We start from the raw sequence: 19,928 nt of genomic DNA on the forward strand, positions 1-19,928 counted from the left end.
TGTCTAAACTACTGACCGACTCTGGGGTTGCGGCGCTCATCTCGCTTTATTGGCCGAGGGAGCCGGCGTACAGCTTCCGAGTCATGTGGCCAGCATGACTAAGCCGCTTCTGGTGAACCAGGGCAGCGCATGTAAACGCGGTTTACCTTCCCGCCTATTTATCTACTTACACTTTGACGTGCTTTCGAACTGCTAGGTTGGCAGGAGCAGGGACAGAGCAACGGGAGCTCACCCCGTCGCGGGGATTCGAACCACCGACCTTCTGATTGGCAAGTCCTAGGCTCTGTGGTTTAACACACAGCGCCACCCGCGTCCCTTGAGACTCCTTAGGGTAGTGATAAAGCGGGATATCAAATCCAAACCTCTTCCTCCTCCTTCTTCTTCTTTGCCCCAGCTCCTGCCAACCTAGCAGTTCAAAAGCACGCCAGTGCAAGTAGATAAATAGGTACCACTGCAGCGGGAAGCTAAACGGCGTTCCCATGCGCTATGGCATTCATCATGGTGTTTCGTTGCACCAAAAGCGGTTTAGTCATGCTGGCCACATGACCCAGAAACAAACGCCGGCTCCCTCATCCTGAAAGCAAGATGAGCGCCGCAACCCCATAGTCGCCTTTGACTGGACCAGGGATCCTTTATTCCCTGATTGTTAGGAGCTACAAATTCACCTTTCTCTGGATTTTGAGCTAACCAACTGAAAGACGACCCAGTCACCAAATCAAACCATTATCTCTCAAACGGTTCACAGACACATCTCCTGGAATCAAAGAGGAACATTTCCAAAATGGTGTAATGGGTGCATTTCAAAAACAACGCAACACAGACCCAAAGCTGCCACCACCACAATGCACAGGGATGCATGCTTGATGTGAACTGGTTTTCCCATTCAGTTCAGTGGAACAGAATTCCATTGCACTGTGCAGCCTTGCACTGGCAGAATACTTTAGCTGGATACCACCCACAGAAATTAAGCCTCTGAAGTTTTCACATCATTTAATCTCCATAGCTATATATTAAAAAAAAGCTTTACCTGCTAAATATTTACACCGTGGGGTGATGTTTGCAGGCACCAGAGCAGCATCACTGGACTGGAGCAGAAAATTGTTATAGAAATACCAAATGCATTATTGGAAAGCGCATCCAGCTTCCAACAGCTTTGTTCCTTCAAGGTATAACCTATTCTATACAGTGGTACCTTGGTTCTCAAACGCCTTGGTTCCCAAATGCCGAAAACCCAGAAGTAAGTGTTCTGCCAACAAAGGTCCGTATAGTTAAAGGCATGGTTTTCCCAGTAGTGATGTATGGAAGTGAGAGCTGGACCATAAAGAAGGCTGATCGCCGAAGAATTGATGCTTTTGAATTATGGTGCTGGAGGAGACTCTTGGGAGTCCCATGGACTGCAAGAAGATCAAACCTTTCCATTCTTAAGGAAATCAGCCCTGAGTGCTCATTGGAAGGACAGATCCTGAAGCTGAGGCTCCGATACTTTGGCCACCTCATGAGAAGAGAAGACTCCCTGGAAAAGACCCTGATGTTGGGAAAGATGGAGGGCACAAGGAGAAGGGGATGGCAGAGGACGAGATGGTGGGACAGTGTTCTTGAAGCTACCAGCATGAGTTTGACCAAACTGCGGGAGGCAGTGGAAGACAGTAGTGCCTGGCGTGCTCTGGTCCAAGGGGTCACGAAGAGTCGGACACGACTAAACGACTAAACAACAAAAGTGTTCTGGTTTCCAAACGTTTTCTGGAAGCCAAACATCTGACGCGGCTGATGGCTATTCTTTCTGGGGCGACTGCACCAATCAGAAGCCACGCCTTGATTTTCGAACATTTTGGAAGTCAAAGGGACTTCTGGAATGGATTAAGTTTGGCGCATTTGTTTTTGCTCTTTATTTTGCGTTTTTGTTTTTGAGGCTTTTCTGGTTAATTTGTTGTTGTGACTGTGTGGAACCCAGTTCAGCTACTGACTGACTGACTGACTGTGTCACTGTGGAAATGGATAAAAGCCCCCCATCCAAACAATGACTATCATCAGTGTATGTAAGAAAAAATAATAATTTTATTTTTTATCATCTACAAGACTGTCTTATTTATTTTATAGTACAGTACATTGATTATTGCTTTCATTTTGTGGATCAATGGTCTCATTAGATAGTAAAAATCATGGTAAATTAGGGGTTATTTTTAAAAGTCTGGAACGGATTAATCCGTTTCGCATTACTTTCTGTGGGAAAGCGCGCCTTGGTTTTGGAACGCTTTGGTTTTGGAATGGACCCCCAGAACAGATTAAGTTTGAGAACCAAGGTAGCACTGTATTCTATATTTATGCAATCCATGACTTTGGAAGAAATTGTGAGCCGAAGTTTCCTAACTCTGCCCTACCTACCTATTTATTTATTTTTGCAAAAGAATCTGCTTCCTCTCTTATTGGAAATGCTTCTAGGGGAAAAAGCGCTGCCACTTTAAGATGTTGTGAGAACACCAGCTCCCCCCCCAAAAAAAAATACAAACTGTCTGCTTAAGTTTATTTTTCAAAAACTAATTTAAAAATTATATGAACAGCTGCAAGGAGGATTACATCCCTTTTAAATGCCTGACTTTGAAGAGCTTGGGCTGCATTTTTGTTTTCCTAGAGGATGTCATCCTGCAATCAACTTTCCGCTAATGAGATGAATATATTAAAGTCTCCTTCAACAAATATGGCTACACCACCTGCTCCTTCCTCAAACGGCACGGATGTTTAAGTAAATGTCAGGAAGGGAGGGCGGGGGAAGGCATTTCAAAAAAAAAGAAAGCTTAAGCCGTCTATTTGCTTTATACTAAATAGCAGAGAGAGAGAGAGAGAGAGAGAGAGTTCCATCAACTTCAGGGGGGGGAACACACAACCTCCTATTCTAGAGTAACAGTAAGTGGCAATCCTTACTTGTTTAAATAAATTTCTGTAACCAAGCTAGTGAAAGAACGCCCCCTACTGCTGAAAACAATGATGCGCAGATATTTTTGTCCACTGGTCCACCACACTGACAGGTCTTGTGCAAAATCATTTCTCTTATCATCTCTCCTCATTTGATTTCTGCGTACATCAGATGTTAATTCCTGACCAACTAATCTCTCTGCCTTACCTTGAGAAACATGTACGGTATACACGGTGCATGGTTATTATCTCAGTAGGTCTACAATTTACTTCAAGGTGACATGATCTGGCATAGTCCCAAGATGTTTCAATTTGTTACCTGTCATTCATCCGCACATTAACAACAATTGAAACAGATTACAGTCACAGGACTATTGACCAGGAATTATAAATAGTCTGGAATCTCCAGTTTAATAAATCTGTGGCTAAGACTGAGTTCTACAACTGACTTTTTAAAACGACTCTTTAAAAATCTGCTTTTGCTTTTTTATATAAAGGAGCCTGATGGGGGGTAAGTGTTAATATTAGTGCAGCCTCTTTGCACTTTTGTTTTTGTTTTTTTTAATATATTTATTAACTTTTCAAAGTTTATACAAAAAAAGACAAAATACAAAAATACAAAAAATTAAAAACACATATAATCTCACTCACTTGTTTTCTTTTAACTTATTTCTCGGACCTCCTCATACCTCCCCTTTTTGTATTCCAATTCAGATTATTCCTTCAGCAAATCCTCTCCCTTAATTTTCACTTAATTTTACACCTTTCTTTCTTCTTTTTTCCCCAATTATCTTAATCATTACAGCTAATAACCGCTTAAATTCAGTCCAACATCAATCTAACATTCACTAATTTTATAATATTTCCCAAGATAGTCCTTAAATTTCTTCCAATCTTCTTCCACCATCTCTCTTCCCTGGTTTCGGATTCTGCCAGTCATTTCTGCCAGTCCCATGTAGTCTATCACCTTCATCTGCCATTCTTCCAAGGTGGGTAGATCTTGTGTCTTTGCAATAAGTATTCTTGCTGCCGTTGTTGCGTACATAAAAAAAGTTCTATCTTTCTTTGGCACCAATTGGCTGACCATGCCCAAGAGAAAGGCCTCTGGTTTCTTAAGCCTCTTTGCACTTTTTTAGACCAAAACGCCTCATGTTCTGAAGAGTTTAAATTTTTGCCTGACCATTTCACCACCCATTGCTAATGACTCTCTCTTCACCTCCAAGCAAGAGTTTCTTGGTAGCTCTGCAAACCTCAGAAATTAGAGGAATGGCAGCTTAAGAGGGCCTTCTCTGTAGCAGCCCCTAAATTCTCCTGCAACGTCTGTCATGTGTCAAAAACGCACCTCTTTACCCCTGGCCTTTTGACGGTTAAGGTACTGGGACTCACCCCTTCTGTTTTGGTTACTCTACACTGTGCTGCTTTTGCTTGCAATTGTTTTCCATGTTTTTCCTGGTATATTTAAACTTATTCACTCCTTTTGGATTGCATGATTTGATTGCGTGTAGCCTGTCCTGGGACTTAACAGTGAAGGGTGAGTAAGAAATCCCTTGAATGAATGAATAAATAAGACCCCAAGCCAAGCGAAGCATAGCCCACCCCACCCCCTCTACATATTGTGGTCTGCCTGCTCTACACTGCCCTTCATCCATAGATCACAGCATAAAAATACAAGATAAAAACACATATGAGCATACTAAATAATAATAATAATAATATCAGTGACCTGCAAACCACAGAGCCTAGGACTTGCTGATTGGAAGGTTGGCGGTTCGAATCCCCGCGACGGGGTGAGCTCTTGTTGTTCGGTCCCTGCTCCTGCCCACCTAGCAGTTCGGAAGCACACCAGTGCAAGTAGATAAATAGGTACCGCTCCAGCGGGAAGGTAAACAGTGCTTCCGTGTGCTGCTCGGTTTGCCAGAAGCGGCTTAGTCATGCTGGCCACATGAACTGGAAAAACTGTCTGCAGAAAACGTTGACTCCCTCGGCCAGTAAAGCGAGATGAGTGCCGCAACCCCAGAGTCGTTCATGACTGGACTTAACTGTCAGGGGTCCTTTACCTTTAATATAGACCCTCCAAGTGTCCCTATTTTCCAGTCCCGGATTCATTTATTTAATTTATTTATTGAGCTTATATACCGCCCTATACCCAGAAGTTCTCAAGGCGGTTCACAGAACAAAATCAAAATACAAAACCACAAATTAAACAAGCAAAATTTAAAAAAACAAGAACAGCCCAATAACACACACACACACACACACACACACACACACATTTACAGAAGCCGTCCCAATTTCTGAATTGATCCTGGAATGTCCTGCTTTTCCTTATGTCCCTATTTTCATCGGAGTAATGTCGGGTGCTTTGAGCGGAAGGGAATGAATTTGCCTGGGGGAAGTGAGCAGGGCACGGGGAGAAAAGCTAGTTGCGAAGTTCAAGAGAAACACCGAAAAGCAGCCAAGTTTTACAAAACTTTTAAATGACAAGCGGTGCCTCCTTTTTTGTGGCTCTTGGAGATCACGCGCGAGCAGTGATCCTGCTAGCCAGGATCGACATTGGAAGCACTTCGAAGAGGGGGTTTCCATGTGATTTTTTGGGGGGGAGGCGAAGCAGCACTGGGGGGGGGGAGGGAAAGCTGAATTGTAATTAAAAAACACACAAACAATCACACAAAAAATACTTTTCCATCCCTCACCTGCTCGCTACTCATGGCTGGGTAGCCAGCTGCTTGCCCCTACGCTGAATACAACGGGAGTGGGTGTTTTTTGGGGGGCTGCGGGGTCGCCTCCCGCTCATCCGCGCGTCTCCCTGCTCTCGATTCCCCTGCGGGGATGTTGTGCTGAGCAGGGAAACCCCGTCGCCTAGCAACGCCTCCGACTCAAACCGCGCTTTCCCCCCTTTCTTTCCTTCGCGAGCGAATGAGAGAGCGGAATCTCAACATTCCAGTCGCCGAAGCAGCGAACCCGAAGTTCCCATTGGTTCAGAGGGAGAGAGAGGCGTGTCCCCCCGAGTGAAAGTTCTGCGAAGACAAAGAGCTGCCCCGCGTTTGCTTTTGTAAAAACAACCACCGCGAGTTGGACTCCAACTCCCATTAGCGCTCTGGGTCAGACTGGGTGATGGGAGTTGTTGGGCTGGTCATCTTGGGCGGACGCTGGATTGTTGTCTTCCAAAGCAAGGACTCTGTTCCGAACTTAAAAATTGGAAAATAAAAGAGGTTCTCTCAAGGCAAATACAGTGGTACCTCGGGTTAAGTACTTAATTCGTTCCGGAGGTCCGTTATTAACCTGAAACTGTTCTTAACCTGAAGCACCACTTTAGCTAATGGGGCCTCCCGCTGCCGCCGTGCCGACGGAGCACGATTTCTGTTCTCATCCTGAAGCAAAGTTTTTAACCCCAGGTAATATTTCTGAGTTAGCGGAGTCTGTAACCTGAAGCATCTGTAACCTGAAGCCTATGTAACTCGAGGTAAAGGTAACGGGACCCCTGACCATTAGGTCCAGTCGTGACCGACTCTGGTGTTGCGGCGCTCATCTCGCTTTAGTGACCGAGGGAGCTGGCGTACAGCTTCCGGGTCATGTGGCCAGCATGATTAAGCCGCTTCTGGCGAACCAGAGCAGCGCACGGAAACGCCGTTTACCTTCCCACCAGAGCGGTACCTATTTATCTACTTGCACTTTGACGTGCTTTCGAACTGCTAGGTTGGCAGGAGCAGGGACCAAGCAATGGGAGCTCACCCCGTTGCGGGGATTCGAACCACCGACCTTCTGATCAGCAAGTCCTAGGCTCTGTGGTTTAACCCGCAGCGCCACCCACATCCCTTGGTGGGTACCCAAGGTACCACTGTATTAAAAAATGTAGTATAAACACCAACAACTGGGAAACACTCCAGTTGGAGAACAGCCTTTACCAAAGGCCTTTGAAATCACTCGAACTCAGGACAAAAGGCAGAAACGTGCTAAGAGGAAGGCACACTTGGCAAACCCTCCCCATGATCAACTGCCACTCAGAAACCTTTGTCCCCACTGTGGAAGGACATGTGGGTCCAGAACTGGCCTCCACAGTCACTTACAAACTCACTGTTAAAGCCGTGTTTGTGGAAGACAATCTTACTTGGCTACAAGAAGTCCCCACAACCTGCCAGGAAAAACAAAAACACAGTTAATATTTCGCCTGGCATAGAGACTGCTCACGTGCTAGAAGAGAGTGCAGCAAACACACCCCTAAGCTAAACAACTAGAATTCTATTGGGGGGGTGTCTGTAAGCTGCAATAAAACGTTGCAGTTTCCCACCACTAAGGAAATACAACAAGCGAATTCATAGAGAACCCACACAAGCGACGCTGACACAAAACCCCACACATACACTAAGCAGAAGAAGAGAAGCATTGCCAGCCCTGACCCCACCCCACTTGCCATTCCCCCTTCCCCCTCTTTCCCCCTTTTCTTCCTAATCTAACACTAACACAGGCTCCCTCAACCTCGGCCTTCCAGATGTTTTGCAACTACAATTGCCATCATCCCTGACCCCCTGGTCCTGCTAGCTAGGGATCATGGGAGTTGTAGGCCAAAAACATCTGGAGGGTCAATTATGTAATAGGCTTATGTTACAAAACAAATATGGATTTTGAATTTGATGTTTGTAATTCTTTTTCGGTTTTGGAATAAAGTTAAGAAAAAAACATCTGGAGGGCAGAAGTTGAGGAAGCCTGCACTAATGCCTCACAACAAATGAAGCTGATCTATTGAAAACGCAACTTTAAAAAAGAGACAATTTTTGTAAACTAAGAAATCTTTAATAACTATATATATATATATATATATATATATATATATATATATATATATATGCTTTCGTAGATTTTCACGGGTACAGGAATGCAGGTTTTGGTGTCTTCGGGTGTCTTCCCGTGTAAGAGTTGGGGTGTCTAGGCGACGTTTCGACGAGGTCTCACTCGTCATCTTCAGGCTGGTGCTTTCGGCTTCTTGTTACTGGAACAGAGCAGGATCTCAGTGTTTGAGTTCCTATAAATACTGTTGAGTGGGTGTGGTGTATAGCCTCCAACGTTCTGGGCAGAGAGGAAGTTCCCAGGTTAGTGTGCCTTTTCTTCTTTTGTTCATTAATTACTTGAGGGATATCTTGAGTGATTTCTTGAGTGATATTCTGAGTACCACTTAGGAGGGTCATTAGGTGTGGATTAGTTGCTAAAGCTTTCGTGTCTTGACCTCTTGAGCTTGTGAAGAGTTTTTCTGAGAAGATGGCTGTACTGCACTTAGTTGTGCTCTGGCTTGGCTTCGTGTATAGGGGCGAGCTGTGGTTTTGTGCCCTGTGCCAGCCAGATCTGTGTAGGGATTGCAGGGGGGTGCAGCATCCGGAGGTGCCACTATGGTTTGGCTAAATTACAGACACCATCCAGTAGCCAAACCATAGTGGCACCTCCGGATGCTGCACCCCCCTGCAATCCCTACACAGATCTGGCTGGCACAGGGCACAAAACCACAGCTCGCCCCTATACACGAAGCCAAGCCAGAGCACAACTAAGTGCAGTACAGCCATCTTCTCAGAAAAACTCTTCACAAGCTCAAGAGGTCAAGACACGAAAGCTTTAGCAACTAATCCACACCTAATGACCCTCCTAAGTGGTACTCAGAATATCACTCAAGAAATCACTCAAGATATCCCTCAAGTAATTAATGAACAAAAGAAGAAAAGGCACACTAACCTGGGAACTTCCTCTCTGCCAAGAACGTTGGAGGCTATACACCACACCCCCTCAACAGTATTTATAGGAACTCAAACACTGAGATCCTGCTCTGTTCCAGTAACAAGAAGCCGAAAGCACCAGCCTGAAAATGACGAGTGAGACCTCGTCGAAACGTCGCCTAGACACCCCAACTCTTACACGGGAAGACACCCGAAGACACCAAAACCTGCATATATATATATATATATATATATATATATATATATATATATATATATAATGTTCAGTGTGTCAGCCAGCCATGGCTCCCCCCACCCCACCCCCACAAGCTACTCCATTCCAAAAATCTCTCGCTTTTTCCATCTCTTGTACTGGTGATTCAAATAGGTGTTGACTCATCAAAGTATATAGGCATATTCATTACAGTGCAAGCAAAATCAGAAAGTTTTGCTAATAGGAAAGAATTGGAACTCCTCTTATAATTAAGTGTAATAATCTTATTTAACCACTAAGGGGCATGTGTTCCCTTTCAAACCAACTTCTACACCAGGAAATGCTCTGCATTACAAGAATGTTTGTATACAGGGTTTTCCCTTAGAATATTAATCTCCATGAAGTTGCTCAAAATATTACCACGGTCTTCCATTAATGTTTTGCACATTGCCTTGGGACTTATGTGGAAAGCAATTAATAAATAACAATCAGTACTTCTTTTGTTTAAAAAAATTAGGGGCTGGTATGCGGGTGGTGCTGTGGGTTAAACCACAGAGCCTAGGGCTTGCCAATCAGAAGGTCGGCGGTTCGAATCCCTGCAACGGGGTGAGCTCCCGTTGTTCGCACATCAGAGTACAAGTAGATAAATAGGTACCACTCTGGTGGGAAGGTAAATGGCGTTTCTGTGCGCTGCTCTGGTTCACCAGAAGTGGCTTAGTCATGCAGGCCACATGACCTGGAAGCTGTACGCCGGCTCCCTCGGCCAGTAAAGGAAGATGAGCGCCGCAACCCCAGAGTCGTCCGCGACTGGGCCTAATGTTCATGGGTCCCTTTACCTTTACTTTTACCCTTATCTTGAAAGTAGTGTTATGGCTGCCAGAACAATGGGGCAGTTTTAAAAAAAAAAGAGGCACCAGTACTCCATACCAGTAAGTACTGGCAGAATTACTTATAACAATAATAACTGCAATATACGATTAAGACGTGTGTCTGGTCTGCTATATGTGGCTTGACGTACACTGGAAGAAGCAAAGATCACCAGGGTTGAAGCAATGATTCTTCAACATCAACTTTGTTGGACTGGTCATGTTGTACAGATGCCTGATTATCATCTTCCAAAGCAACTACTCTATTCCAAACTTAAAATGGAAAGCGTAATGCTGGTGGTCAACAAAAAAGGTTTAAAGACTCTCTCAAGGCAAATCTTTAAAAATGTAGTATAAGCATTGACAACTAGGAAACACTGGCCTGTGAGCACTCCAGTTGGAGAACAGCCTTTACCAAAGGTGTCATGGGCTTTGAAGACGCTCAAACTCAGGACGAAAGGGAGAAATGTGCTAAGAGGAAGACACACTTGGCAAACCCTCACCATGATCAATTCCCACCCGGAAACCTATCTCCCCACTGTGGAAGGACGTGTGGATCCAGAATTGGTCTTCACAGTCACTTACGGACTCACTGTTAAAACCGTGTTTATGGAAGACAATCTTGGCTACAAGCGATCGCCGAAGAAGAAGAAGAAGTAGCTTTACATCAAACAATTTGTTGATTATGTTAAAGGGTTTGCGCCAGTGCTTCTTTTTTTTAAAGAAAAAATAAGTGCTGGACCTCACCATAAACATCTCCCCATTTCTCTTCTAATGGCAATGGCGCCCACCTGAGAAGTTACGGCTGGGAGGGGGGAGCCCTGATTTGCACTTTTTACTTTGCATGTGCCCTAATCTTGGAGGGATGGAGCCCTGACAGATTCAGAATGAGTCTGTCAAAAGCACCTGAGTTGATGTTTCTACCAAATGCCATATATGAGGCTGTCGTCGTGGAAGTTCACTTCCCCCATCTTCTCATCAGAAAAAAATATGCCTTGCTTGGCTCCTCTGTGACATGAAGAGCAGAGATGGGGAACTTCTGGGCCTCCAATTGTCGCTGGACTACAACTCCCATCATCCTTCACTACTGGTGACGCTGCCTGAGGGCAACAGGTTCCCCATCCCTACTAAAGTCACAAGTGCACTAGGCCTCAGTGCCAGGAGCAAGTGGTTGGTCATTGAGAGAACAGAATATTGGACTAGTTGTGCCTTTGTCCTGATTCAACTGGACTTTTTTGTGTACTAATGTGGGGTGGGGAGATTTTAATTTGCCTTAGGCAGCAAAAGCAAAGCATAATACCCTCCAACATTTCTCCAGTGCACACAGGGACACCCTATTATTTCATCATCATCATCATCATCATTGGCTAAAAAAGCCAATGCAATTCTGGGCTGCATCAATAGGAGTATAGCATCTAGATCAAGGGAAGTAATAGTGCCACTGTATTCTGCTCTGGTCAGACCTCACCTGGAGTACTGTGTCCAGTTCTGGGCACCACAGTTCAAGAAGGACACTGACAAACTGGAACGTGTCCAGAGGAGGGCAACCAAAATGGTCAAAGGCCTGGAAATGATGCCTTATGAGGAACGGCTAAGGGAGCTGGGTATGTTTAGCCTGGAGAAGAGGAGGTTAAGGGGTGATATGATAGCCATGTTCAAATATATAAAAGGATGTCACATAGAGGAGGGAGAAAGGTTGTTTTCTGCTGCTCCAGAGAAGCGGACACGGAGCAATGGATCCAAACTACAAGAAAGAAGATTCCACCTAAACATTAGGAAGAACTTCCTGACAGTAAGAGCTGTTTGACAGTGGAATTTGCTGCCAAGGAGTGTGGTGGAGTCTCCTACTTTGGAGGTCTTTAAGCAGAGGCTTGACAACCATATGTCAGGAGTGCTCTGATGGTGTTTCCTGCTTGGCAGGGGGTTGGACTCGATGGCCCTTGTGGTCTCTTCCAACTCTGTGATTCTATGTTTCTATGATCATTTTATTATTTATACCTCAACCATCTGATTGAGTTGCCCCAGGCACTCTGGGCGGCTTTCAACATATAAAAAAAGGCAATTAAACATTTAAAACCTTCCCTATACAGGGCTGCCTTCATGTCCTCTAAAGGTTGTATAGTTACCCATCTCCAAGACTCAGGGGTCGCACAATTCCATACCCTCCAACATTTCTTTAATGGAAATAGGTACATCCTAAGGAAAAGCAGGACATTCTGGGACTGTTCCTGGAAAATAGGGACACTTGGGAGGACCTGAAACACCTGACTGTTCTGTATTTCTCTTAGTTTTGACATGTAACAATCATTGATTATTTTGTGGGGTATGTGTTTCATTTACCGCCTCTTGCTGCACCTGAAGAGTTACTGTTCTCATTCCTGTCCATTTGCACAATTTCTCATTTCCTCGCTCTTTATCGCCAGCTGCCTGAACTTTACACCTAATCTATTATGTCATGTGTCAGTTCCTTCCTCACCTGCTGCCACCAGTATTTATAAGATAAGCTAGTGGCTGTCACAGCTAGGTTCATATTCCATCTCTCCCCCCCCTTCATTTTATTTAGTGTAATAAAATACCTTATCGCATTCTTTTCATCCTTGACCTCACTGCTATGGAATTGTGTTTACATAATTGCCTGTGACAACAACCAACAAGAAATTTCCTGCCACTTCTGTCAAGCGGGATGTCGTAACAGATCGCCAAGCAAATGACTGCAAGTGGCAAAAACAGAATTTCATATGCTGAGAAGGAATTTGACAGCAACATCTTTCCAATGTCTGCAAGTGATTAAAAAAAGAATGTGGTTTTGGAAGGGAAAAAACATTATGTGAGGAAGACACACACTAACCAAGGCACTTGTGCAAAGATAACATTTTCTTCACTGAAATATACTTGGAGTCGAGAGTGAATTTCATGCTCTTTCTTCAGCTCATAGTGGTGAGGAGGAAATGGAAGTTCTCCTACAATATCTGCTTTATATACATTATTTACACAATGGGCTGCATGCGATTGGCTAATTCCGGGGTTCTCCTGTAGGCCAATCAGGTTGTGGATTCACTTCCACCTGGAACTGGATTGGGTGGCTCCTGCGGACCAATCATACTGCTGCATTGTTCTAGGACCAATCAGACTGCTGCATTTTGGATCCTATTCAACTCAGTACATAACACCAGTAACCCAGCAAAGGCACTTTTTGACAGCACAGTACCTCTACATGTTTAAAACTCTCTCTCTCTCTCTCTCTCTCTCTCTCTCTCTCTCTCTCACACACACACACACACACACACGCACGCACAGAGCACTCTCAATACTTGGGCATGTTACAGGCATATTAGAAATTCAGACATTATTATAAATTCGCATAAGATTGTGACTTTGCAAAACATTATCTGGATTTTATTAAACCTACTTGGTATGCTTTTGTTCAATGTTCTTCAGCCTTGAGTTCCCAGATGTTGTTGGACTACAACTCCCATCATCCCTGACCATTGACTAAGTTGTCTGGGGATGACGAGAGTTACAGTCCGTGATACTGGGAGTTGCTGCTCTTCCATCTGGGATCCAGTAGGCATCTTCTATTTTGACGTTTCCCGGCTTATGCAGACAATTTAAGGAAACGTCTTTTGTAATACTAGTTAGCTGATGGGCTAAATTTTTACGTGCATTTTTGTAACCTTCCTATATAACGAAATTGTAAGGCTGTCGTCATGCTGCAGTTCACACGGATGCCTATAGGCAGCAATGGGAACTGCAGTGCGACAACAGAACAGTAGCTGGGCAGGCATGCAGGCTAGCGACTAAATGAGCAGGCAGCCCAGGCAACCTGCAGAGCAACAGCTAGGACAGGCTGGAGCAATTCCCCAGTAACCATACTGCTGAGCTGTTGCTGCACACCTCACACCAACTATGACGTTTTGGCCTCAGCAATGTAGGAGTCTGAGGAGGCAGAGAGCAGAAGCAGTCTTGACCTGGCTGTCTTCTGTGGCTCACCTGGGCCGTGGTTTGGCTGAACTGTAAGGAGTGTGGTTTGGATTCACCAGAAGGAGTGAAGTGAGGACAGGAAGACAGGATGGAACAGATCAGCACAGATTGGGTTGTGGAAGCTCTCCTGCGCTCCCCCTGTCACCACAGCCTTTGGCAGTAGGGAGTGGTGTTAAGTTGTGGGTGAACATATCAGACGACACAGCAATTCTTCAAACAGCTCTTGTTTATTCCCAGGCCCAGAACAGAACTGAACTGAAGGGTTCAGCCAACCTGCTTATATAGAGCTCCACTACAACGCAACAGTAACCACTTTCTCTAACTATCCAATCACTGAACGTCACTTTCAATTCCTTATTTGCATATGTGGACCTGAGTGAAAACTATCTACAGTATCCCCCTGCTGGCCCAGGGTGAGAACTTCAGTACATAACAAGTGGGAAAGGGGGGGAAGTCTCTCCCCCATCGTTGTCTCCATGCTGCTGCCACTTCCGAGGCTGCTGCTGTGGCAAGGAAAGAGAGAAAACCCCGCATTGCAAAATTAAGGCTTCCTTCTCTTCAGGCACTGGCAGCGGCGGCAGCGGCGGCAACAGGAGGAAACAAAATGGGAAAATAAACTTTTTTATCTCCTTCGTAATCAGCAGCAGCGAGATGAAAAGGGAGGGAGGTTTGGTGAGGTGTAAGCAAAGGGGTGGTTTGAGAGACTTGTGAGGGGAACAAGTTTTGGGGTGAGTTGTGAGGGAAAGGGGGGGTTGGTGGGAGTGGAGGGTTTGTGGGCAAACTGTAAAGGGAAGAGGTTCTTCAGGTGTAAAGTGAGGGGGTTGATAAGCGGGGGTAGATGAGGATGGTTAGGTGGTTTTTAATGCTTGATATTATATTATGTTTTTGTGTGTGTTGGAAGCCACCCGGAGTGACAGGGGCAACCCAGCCAGACGGGTGAGGTATAACTAATAAAATTATTATTATTATTATTATTATTATTATTATTATTATTATTATTATTATTATCAACAAGAGCAGGGGCACAACCCCCAGTATATACCTAATTGCTGTTCACTGCTTTGATATTTTAAACAAAATTGCAGTATACAAGTTTTTTTAAAAATAAATAAATATCGCCTTTGCTTCTGTGACAGAAGAAAGGCGGGATATAAATGAGTAAATAGAATGCATTCGGGGGGAAATATGGAAAACAGAGACTAAAGGATTATCTAGCAGGCCCACACACTTTGACCCATTGTTGGCCAGTGGAATATAGGTAGCTATGTCCCCAGTCCTGTTATCACCCTGATCCATTTATTTAAGTAAAAAATTTCAATTAAAAGGAATGGCTCCTTTTCAACGATCCAAAAATATAATGTAATATGGAACGATGTTACTGGGTTGCTTTCCCCACACCAGAAAAAAAACCCCAACAAATTAATAAAACAAACGGTATTTATTACATTTCTGTTCCATGGATTCCCAGGGTAGCGTGCAAGCCATTCCCCCATCCAGGCCCGGCCTGATCCAGACCTGCTTAGCTTCAGCAAGGTTGCTCCATCATGTGCCTTCTTCCCATCAATCCATCTTTGCTGGGCAAAGTTTACGAAAAGTCATAAACGTTCACATGCATGTTTAAAGACAACAACAGGATAAACTATGCCCTTGCCAACTAAGGTTCACAGAGCACGTCGGCTGTGTGTCAAAGGGCTCTTACAGCCTATCAAATAAGTGCTAGTCAAAGAAATAGGACTTTACACATCATAACAGGTATGGAGTAGTTTGGTGGAGAGGCAATAAATACCAGAACATTTTTATTATATGCCTGAAAAAAGTAATAATTAAGGGGTCCTTTCTGTATTACACCAGGAAAATATTTCAAAGTGAGATGGAGACAGTCTGGCTCAAGCTGTCTGGGATAACTCAGTTGGCAGAACATGAGGCTCTTAATCTCAGAGTCAAGGGTTCAAGCCCAACATTGGGGTCCCTTACAACTCTTCAATTCTACATATTGTTGAATACTGAAAAACAGGAAGCATCATAATGTAAAGCTATTTCTCTCTAGTTCACTGGCATATCTGTTATCTAACATTAATGTTTTGATGTGACACGGTGGTAGAATCCCAGACTGTATCGCCTCAGGTGGAAAATAGATTTTTGGACTAAACTGCTTTGAGTGGCAGGATGGTCGTATCAAAAAGACGTTGTAAAATTAGCATCAGGAAGGGGGCTACACTAATACTTTTCTCTCTGATGTGCTCATTACCATGAGTAAAGGTAAAGGTACCCCTGACTGTTAGGTCCAGTTGCGGACAACTCTGGGGTTGTGGCGCTCATCTCATTTTATTGGCCGAGGGAGCCGGCGTACAGCTTCCGGGTCATGTGGCCAGCATGACTAAGCCACTTCTGAAGAAACGAGAGCAGCGCACGGAAACACCATTTACCTCCCGCCAGAGTGGTACCTATTTATCTACTTGCACTTTGACATGCTTTTGAACTGATAGGTTGGCAGGAGCAGGGACCGAGCAGTGGGAGCTCACCCCATCGCGGGGATTCGAACCCCGCGACCTTCTGATCAGCAAGCCCGAGGCTCAGTGGTTTAGACCACAGCACCACCCGCATCCCTTCATTACCATGAGTAAAAGTATAGGAACCCCTGACCATTAGGTCCAGTCGTGCACAACTCTGGGGTTGCGGCGCTCATCTCGCTTTATTGGCCGAGGGAGTAAAGCTTCCGGGTCAGGTGGCCAGCATGACTAAGCCACTTCTGGCGAACCAGAGCAGCGCACGGAAACACCATTTACCTTCCCGCTGGAGCAGTACCTATTTATCTACTTGCACTTTGACGTGCTTTCAAACTGCTAGGTGGGCAGGAGCTGGGACCGAGCAACGGGAGCTCACCCTGTCGTGGGCATTCAAACCACCAACCTTCTGAACAGCAAGCCCTAGGCTCTGTGGTTTAACCTGCAGCACCACCCACATCCCTTCATTACTATGAGTAGCTACCTGCAAATCAGGTTGCAGGTAGTCCAGGAGGAAAGGAAAGCTTGAAAGCACCGCAACCACCAAAAAGGGGAGGTAAAGTGTTTCCTAAATCTATTTTGAACTTGGACCACCTGCTAAGCCCACTCGGCCTTCTACTTCCTGCCCAGCAATAACTACCTGGTCTGCAGGTGAAGGTGTGAAATCCCCTTTGTCCCTCATTCACACGTGTGTTAATGCACTACCACCTACAATAATCTGTGGGCTGGGGCATTAATCTAAAACTGGGATAAGAAGGAGGCTTGTTTCACTGCTCCCCCTGCCCTAAAAAACCCAAAGAAAACACATCAGCAAGGGAACATACAGTATTAGGACAATTAGGAAAGGTGAATCTTCACCTCCTCGTCAGCAACTCATGCCAAGACTGTACAATGTCTCACATCTTGACTCAAGCTTGGAGACAGCACCTCAGCTGGTATGACATCTCCATCTGTTTCTTTTTTAAAAATATTTTTTATTTTTTACCAACATCCAAAACACAAACAGTGACACCCCCCAGGCACGCTGATACATTGGTTAAACTTAATCAATAATAACATATTCAATTCAACCATATGTACAATTCTATATACATTAACACTCCTCCCTCCACATGGTAATTTAACCTTTAACATTTTAATTGCCCCAAATTGTTCAAACCTATCCAAATAATTCAATATCTTCTCAATCCAATCCTCCTCTTTCTCACTGACCTTAAACCCCTTCATTCTGTGTATCTTCACAGTTAGATATTCTAAAAATTTAATATTATTCACACCCATTGCTTCACCCCTCCATCCTCTCCTTCCCTCAAAGTCGTGCACACAGTTCCGTGTGTCACTAAGGACGGGGGGGGGGGATGACCACACAATCATATTTTTTTTTTAAAAAAATGATATTTATTAAGGTTTCAGAGAAAAGAATTACAAAAATTAGAAAAAAGAAAAGAAAGGGGGGGAGAAGAAAAGAAGAACGAAACTAAAAATAAAAGAAAAAATACAAAATACAAAAAAAGAGATAAAAAACACTTTAAAAAATACATCGGTCTTTCCATACCTTACATTCATTTCCTTGTTTCCCTGACCTCCTCCTCCTCCAATTCAGTTAGTTAATTCAGCAATTTCTTTCCCTCTTTGTTTTTATCTTAGTCCTTTAACATAACTTTGGATTCTCACCTGTTAACAATCCATTTTTACATACCCCTTTATAACATTGCTGCTTAAACCACTTAACTTCAATCCGACATCGTTCTAACATTCATTAATTTTGCAATATTTCTGTAGATAGTCTTTAAATTTCTTCCAATCTTCTTCCACCGACTCTTCTCCCTGGTCTCGGATTCTGCCAGTCATTTCCGCCAATTCCAAGTAGTCCATCACCTTCATCTGCCATTCTTCCGGAGTGGGTAGACGACCACACAATCATATTGTAGAGTTGGAAGGGACCGTTGAGGGTCATCTAGCCCAACCCCCTGCAATGATGCAGAAATCTCATCCATGACAGACAACCATCCAATCTCTGCTTAAAGACCTCCAAGGAATCTACTTTCTTGCAACTTAAAATTAGTTCTGTTCCCATCTGAAGGCAAGCCTACCTGATTCGGACGATACACAAATTAAAACGCAACCATCCTTTGAACCGTGCACTTCGCTGAATTTTGAACCACACTAATTGGGTATATTAAAGGAAACGTATATAACAGTGGAAATGACACACAACATACATTATATCAGGGGAAACGGCTTCCAAAAAGGTTTGCATACAAAGATTGGGTGCTAGGAGAAATTCGCACTAAATTTGAAGAGGACTTCATTAAAAAAATAAATCACAAACTGATGTGGAAATGCAAATGAGGATTAGAAACCGAGAGAAAGCAAAATTAAGAGATTTGTTCATACCTGTGTGTTACACAGTATCAAAGTGTTGCTGCTGACCTTTAAAGCCCTAAACGGCCTTGGCCCGGTATACCTGAAGGAGCGTCTCCACCCCCATCATTCAGCCCGGACACTGAGGTCCAGCTCCAAGGGCTTTTTGGTGGTTCCCTCACTGCGAGAAGTGAAGTTACAAGGAACCAGGCCAAGGGTCTTCTCAGTAGTGGCACCCTACCTGTGGAACGCCCTCCCATCAGATGTCAAGGAAATAAACAACTATCTGAAGGCAACTGAAGGCAACCCTGTTTAGGGAAGTTTTTAATGTTTTATCATTTTTTTAATATTCTGTTGGGAGCCACCCAGAGTAAGGTTACCAGACGTCCCTGTTGGCCTGGGACAGTCCCCAGATTTACAAATCAGTCCCCATACAAAATCCATTGTAGTTGAAAAGTGTCCCAGGATTCATTGGGAAAAATCTGGTAAACATAATGTCCCAGACTGGCTAGGGAAACCCAGCCAGATGAGCGGGGTATAAGTAATAAATTTATTATTATTATTATTATTATTATTATTATTATTATTATTATTAAATTATTATTATGAACTGGCAGGACAACTGGGAGGGGGAAGAGGATCCTGGCGAAGGGTGTAGCCATGATCGGGACACACCAGGGCAAGCTGGGGGTGGGGAAAGGAGAGGTTGGTGCAGGAAGTACTCACAGAGGATGGCAAAGGGCTGGAATCCAGTGCCCAGGGGCCTCTGAGAGGAGGTCAGGTCTCCACAAACACAGTGGGCTCTGAAACGTAGGGAGCAGAGGGAGAGATGTTCCAGGAGGCTGAGGCAGGCAAGGGCAGGTGGGGCTCGCTAGCTCTGGGAGGAGCTGTGGGCAGGTGAAGCTCATAGGCCTCATCAAACCCAGGCGCTGCAATCAGCAGTCATAGTAGAAAAGACATCAGAAGTGAGGTGCTTTGTTTGCTCAGCTGCCTATGTTGGGGAACCTTGGCTTGGATTCTTCTGGATCTCTAAAGGACTGTGCTTTGGGGTTGATTCTGGACTGTATCTTGACTGCTGGACTTTGGGTGTGGCTCCTTGGATTGACCCTGAACCTTGTTTCCTGAGCTTTGGACTTCGCTTGCGTGGATTGACCCTCGGGACTTTGGACTTGGCACACTGACTTGCTGCCAGGTAGGCCAAGGGTTCTGGGCACACAGACACATTCCTGGGCACACAGACACATTCCTGGCAGTTTGTAGACCCAGGGCTTGATGGAGAGAATCAACCATTTTTGCTTTCCTTGAATGCTCAGGCTGAAACCACCACCATCTCAGAAATGATGCAATAGAAGCAGAATAGGCACAAAGAAGACCAATGCAAATTAGAAAA

At 44.5% G+C, this 19,928-nt stretch overlaps 1 protein-coding gene across 1 annotated transcript in view; it reads right to left on the reverse strand.

Annotated features, from left to right (window-relative positions):
* Window positions 1-5,787, reverse strand: part of DNAH7 (dynein axonemal heavy chain 7) — a 155,582-nt gene extending 149,795 nt beyond the window's left edge. The window contains exon 1 of the mRNA XM_083467323.1: window positions 5,604-5,787. Within this exon, the coding sequence (XP_083323449.1) occupies window positions 5,604-5,618 (15 nt within the window). The 5' untranslated portion in view covers window positions 5,619-5,787. The remainder of the gene's footprint in view (window positions 1-5,603) is intronic.
* Window positions 5,788-19,928: the final 14,141 nt, after the last annotated feature.

This window comes from Podarcis liolepis (assembly GCF_965112155.1).
Source record: "Podarcis liolepis genome assembly, chromosome: 1".
Lineage (NCBI taxonomy): Eukaryota > Metazoa > Chordata > Lepidosauria > Squamata > Lacertidae > Podarcis > Podarcis liolepis.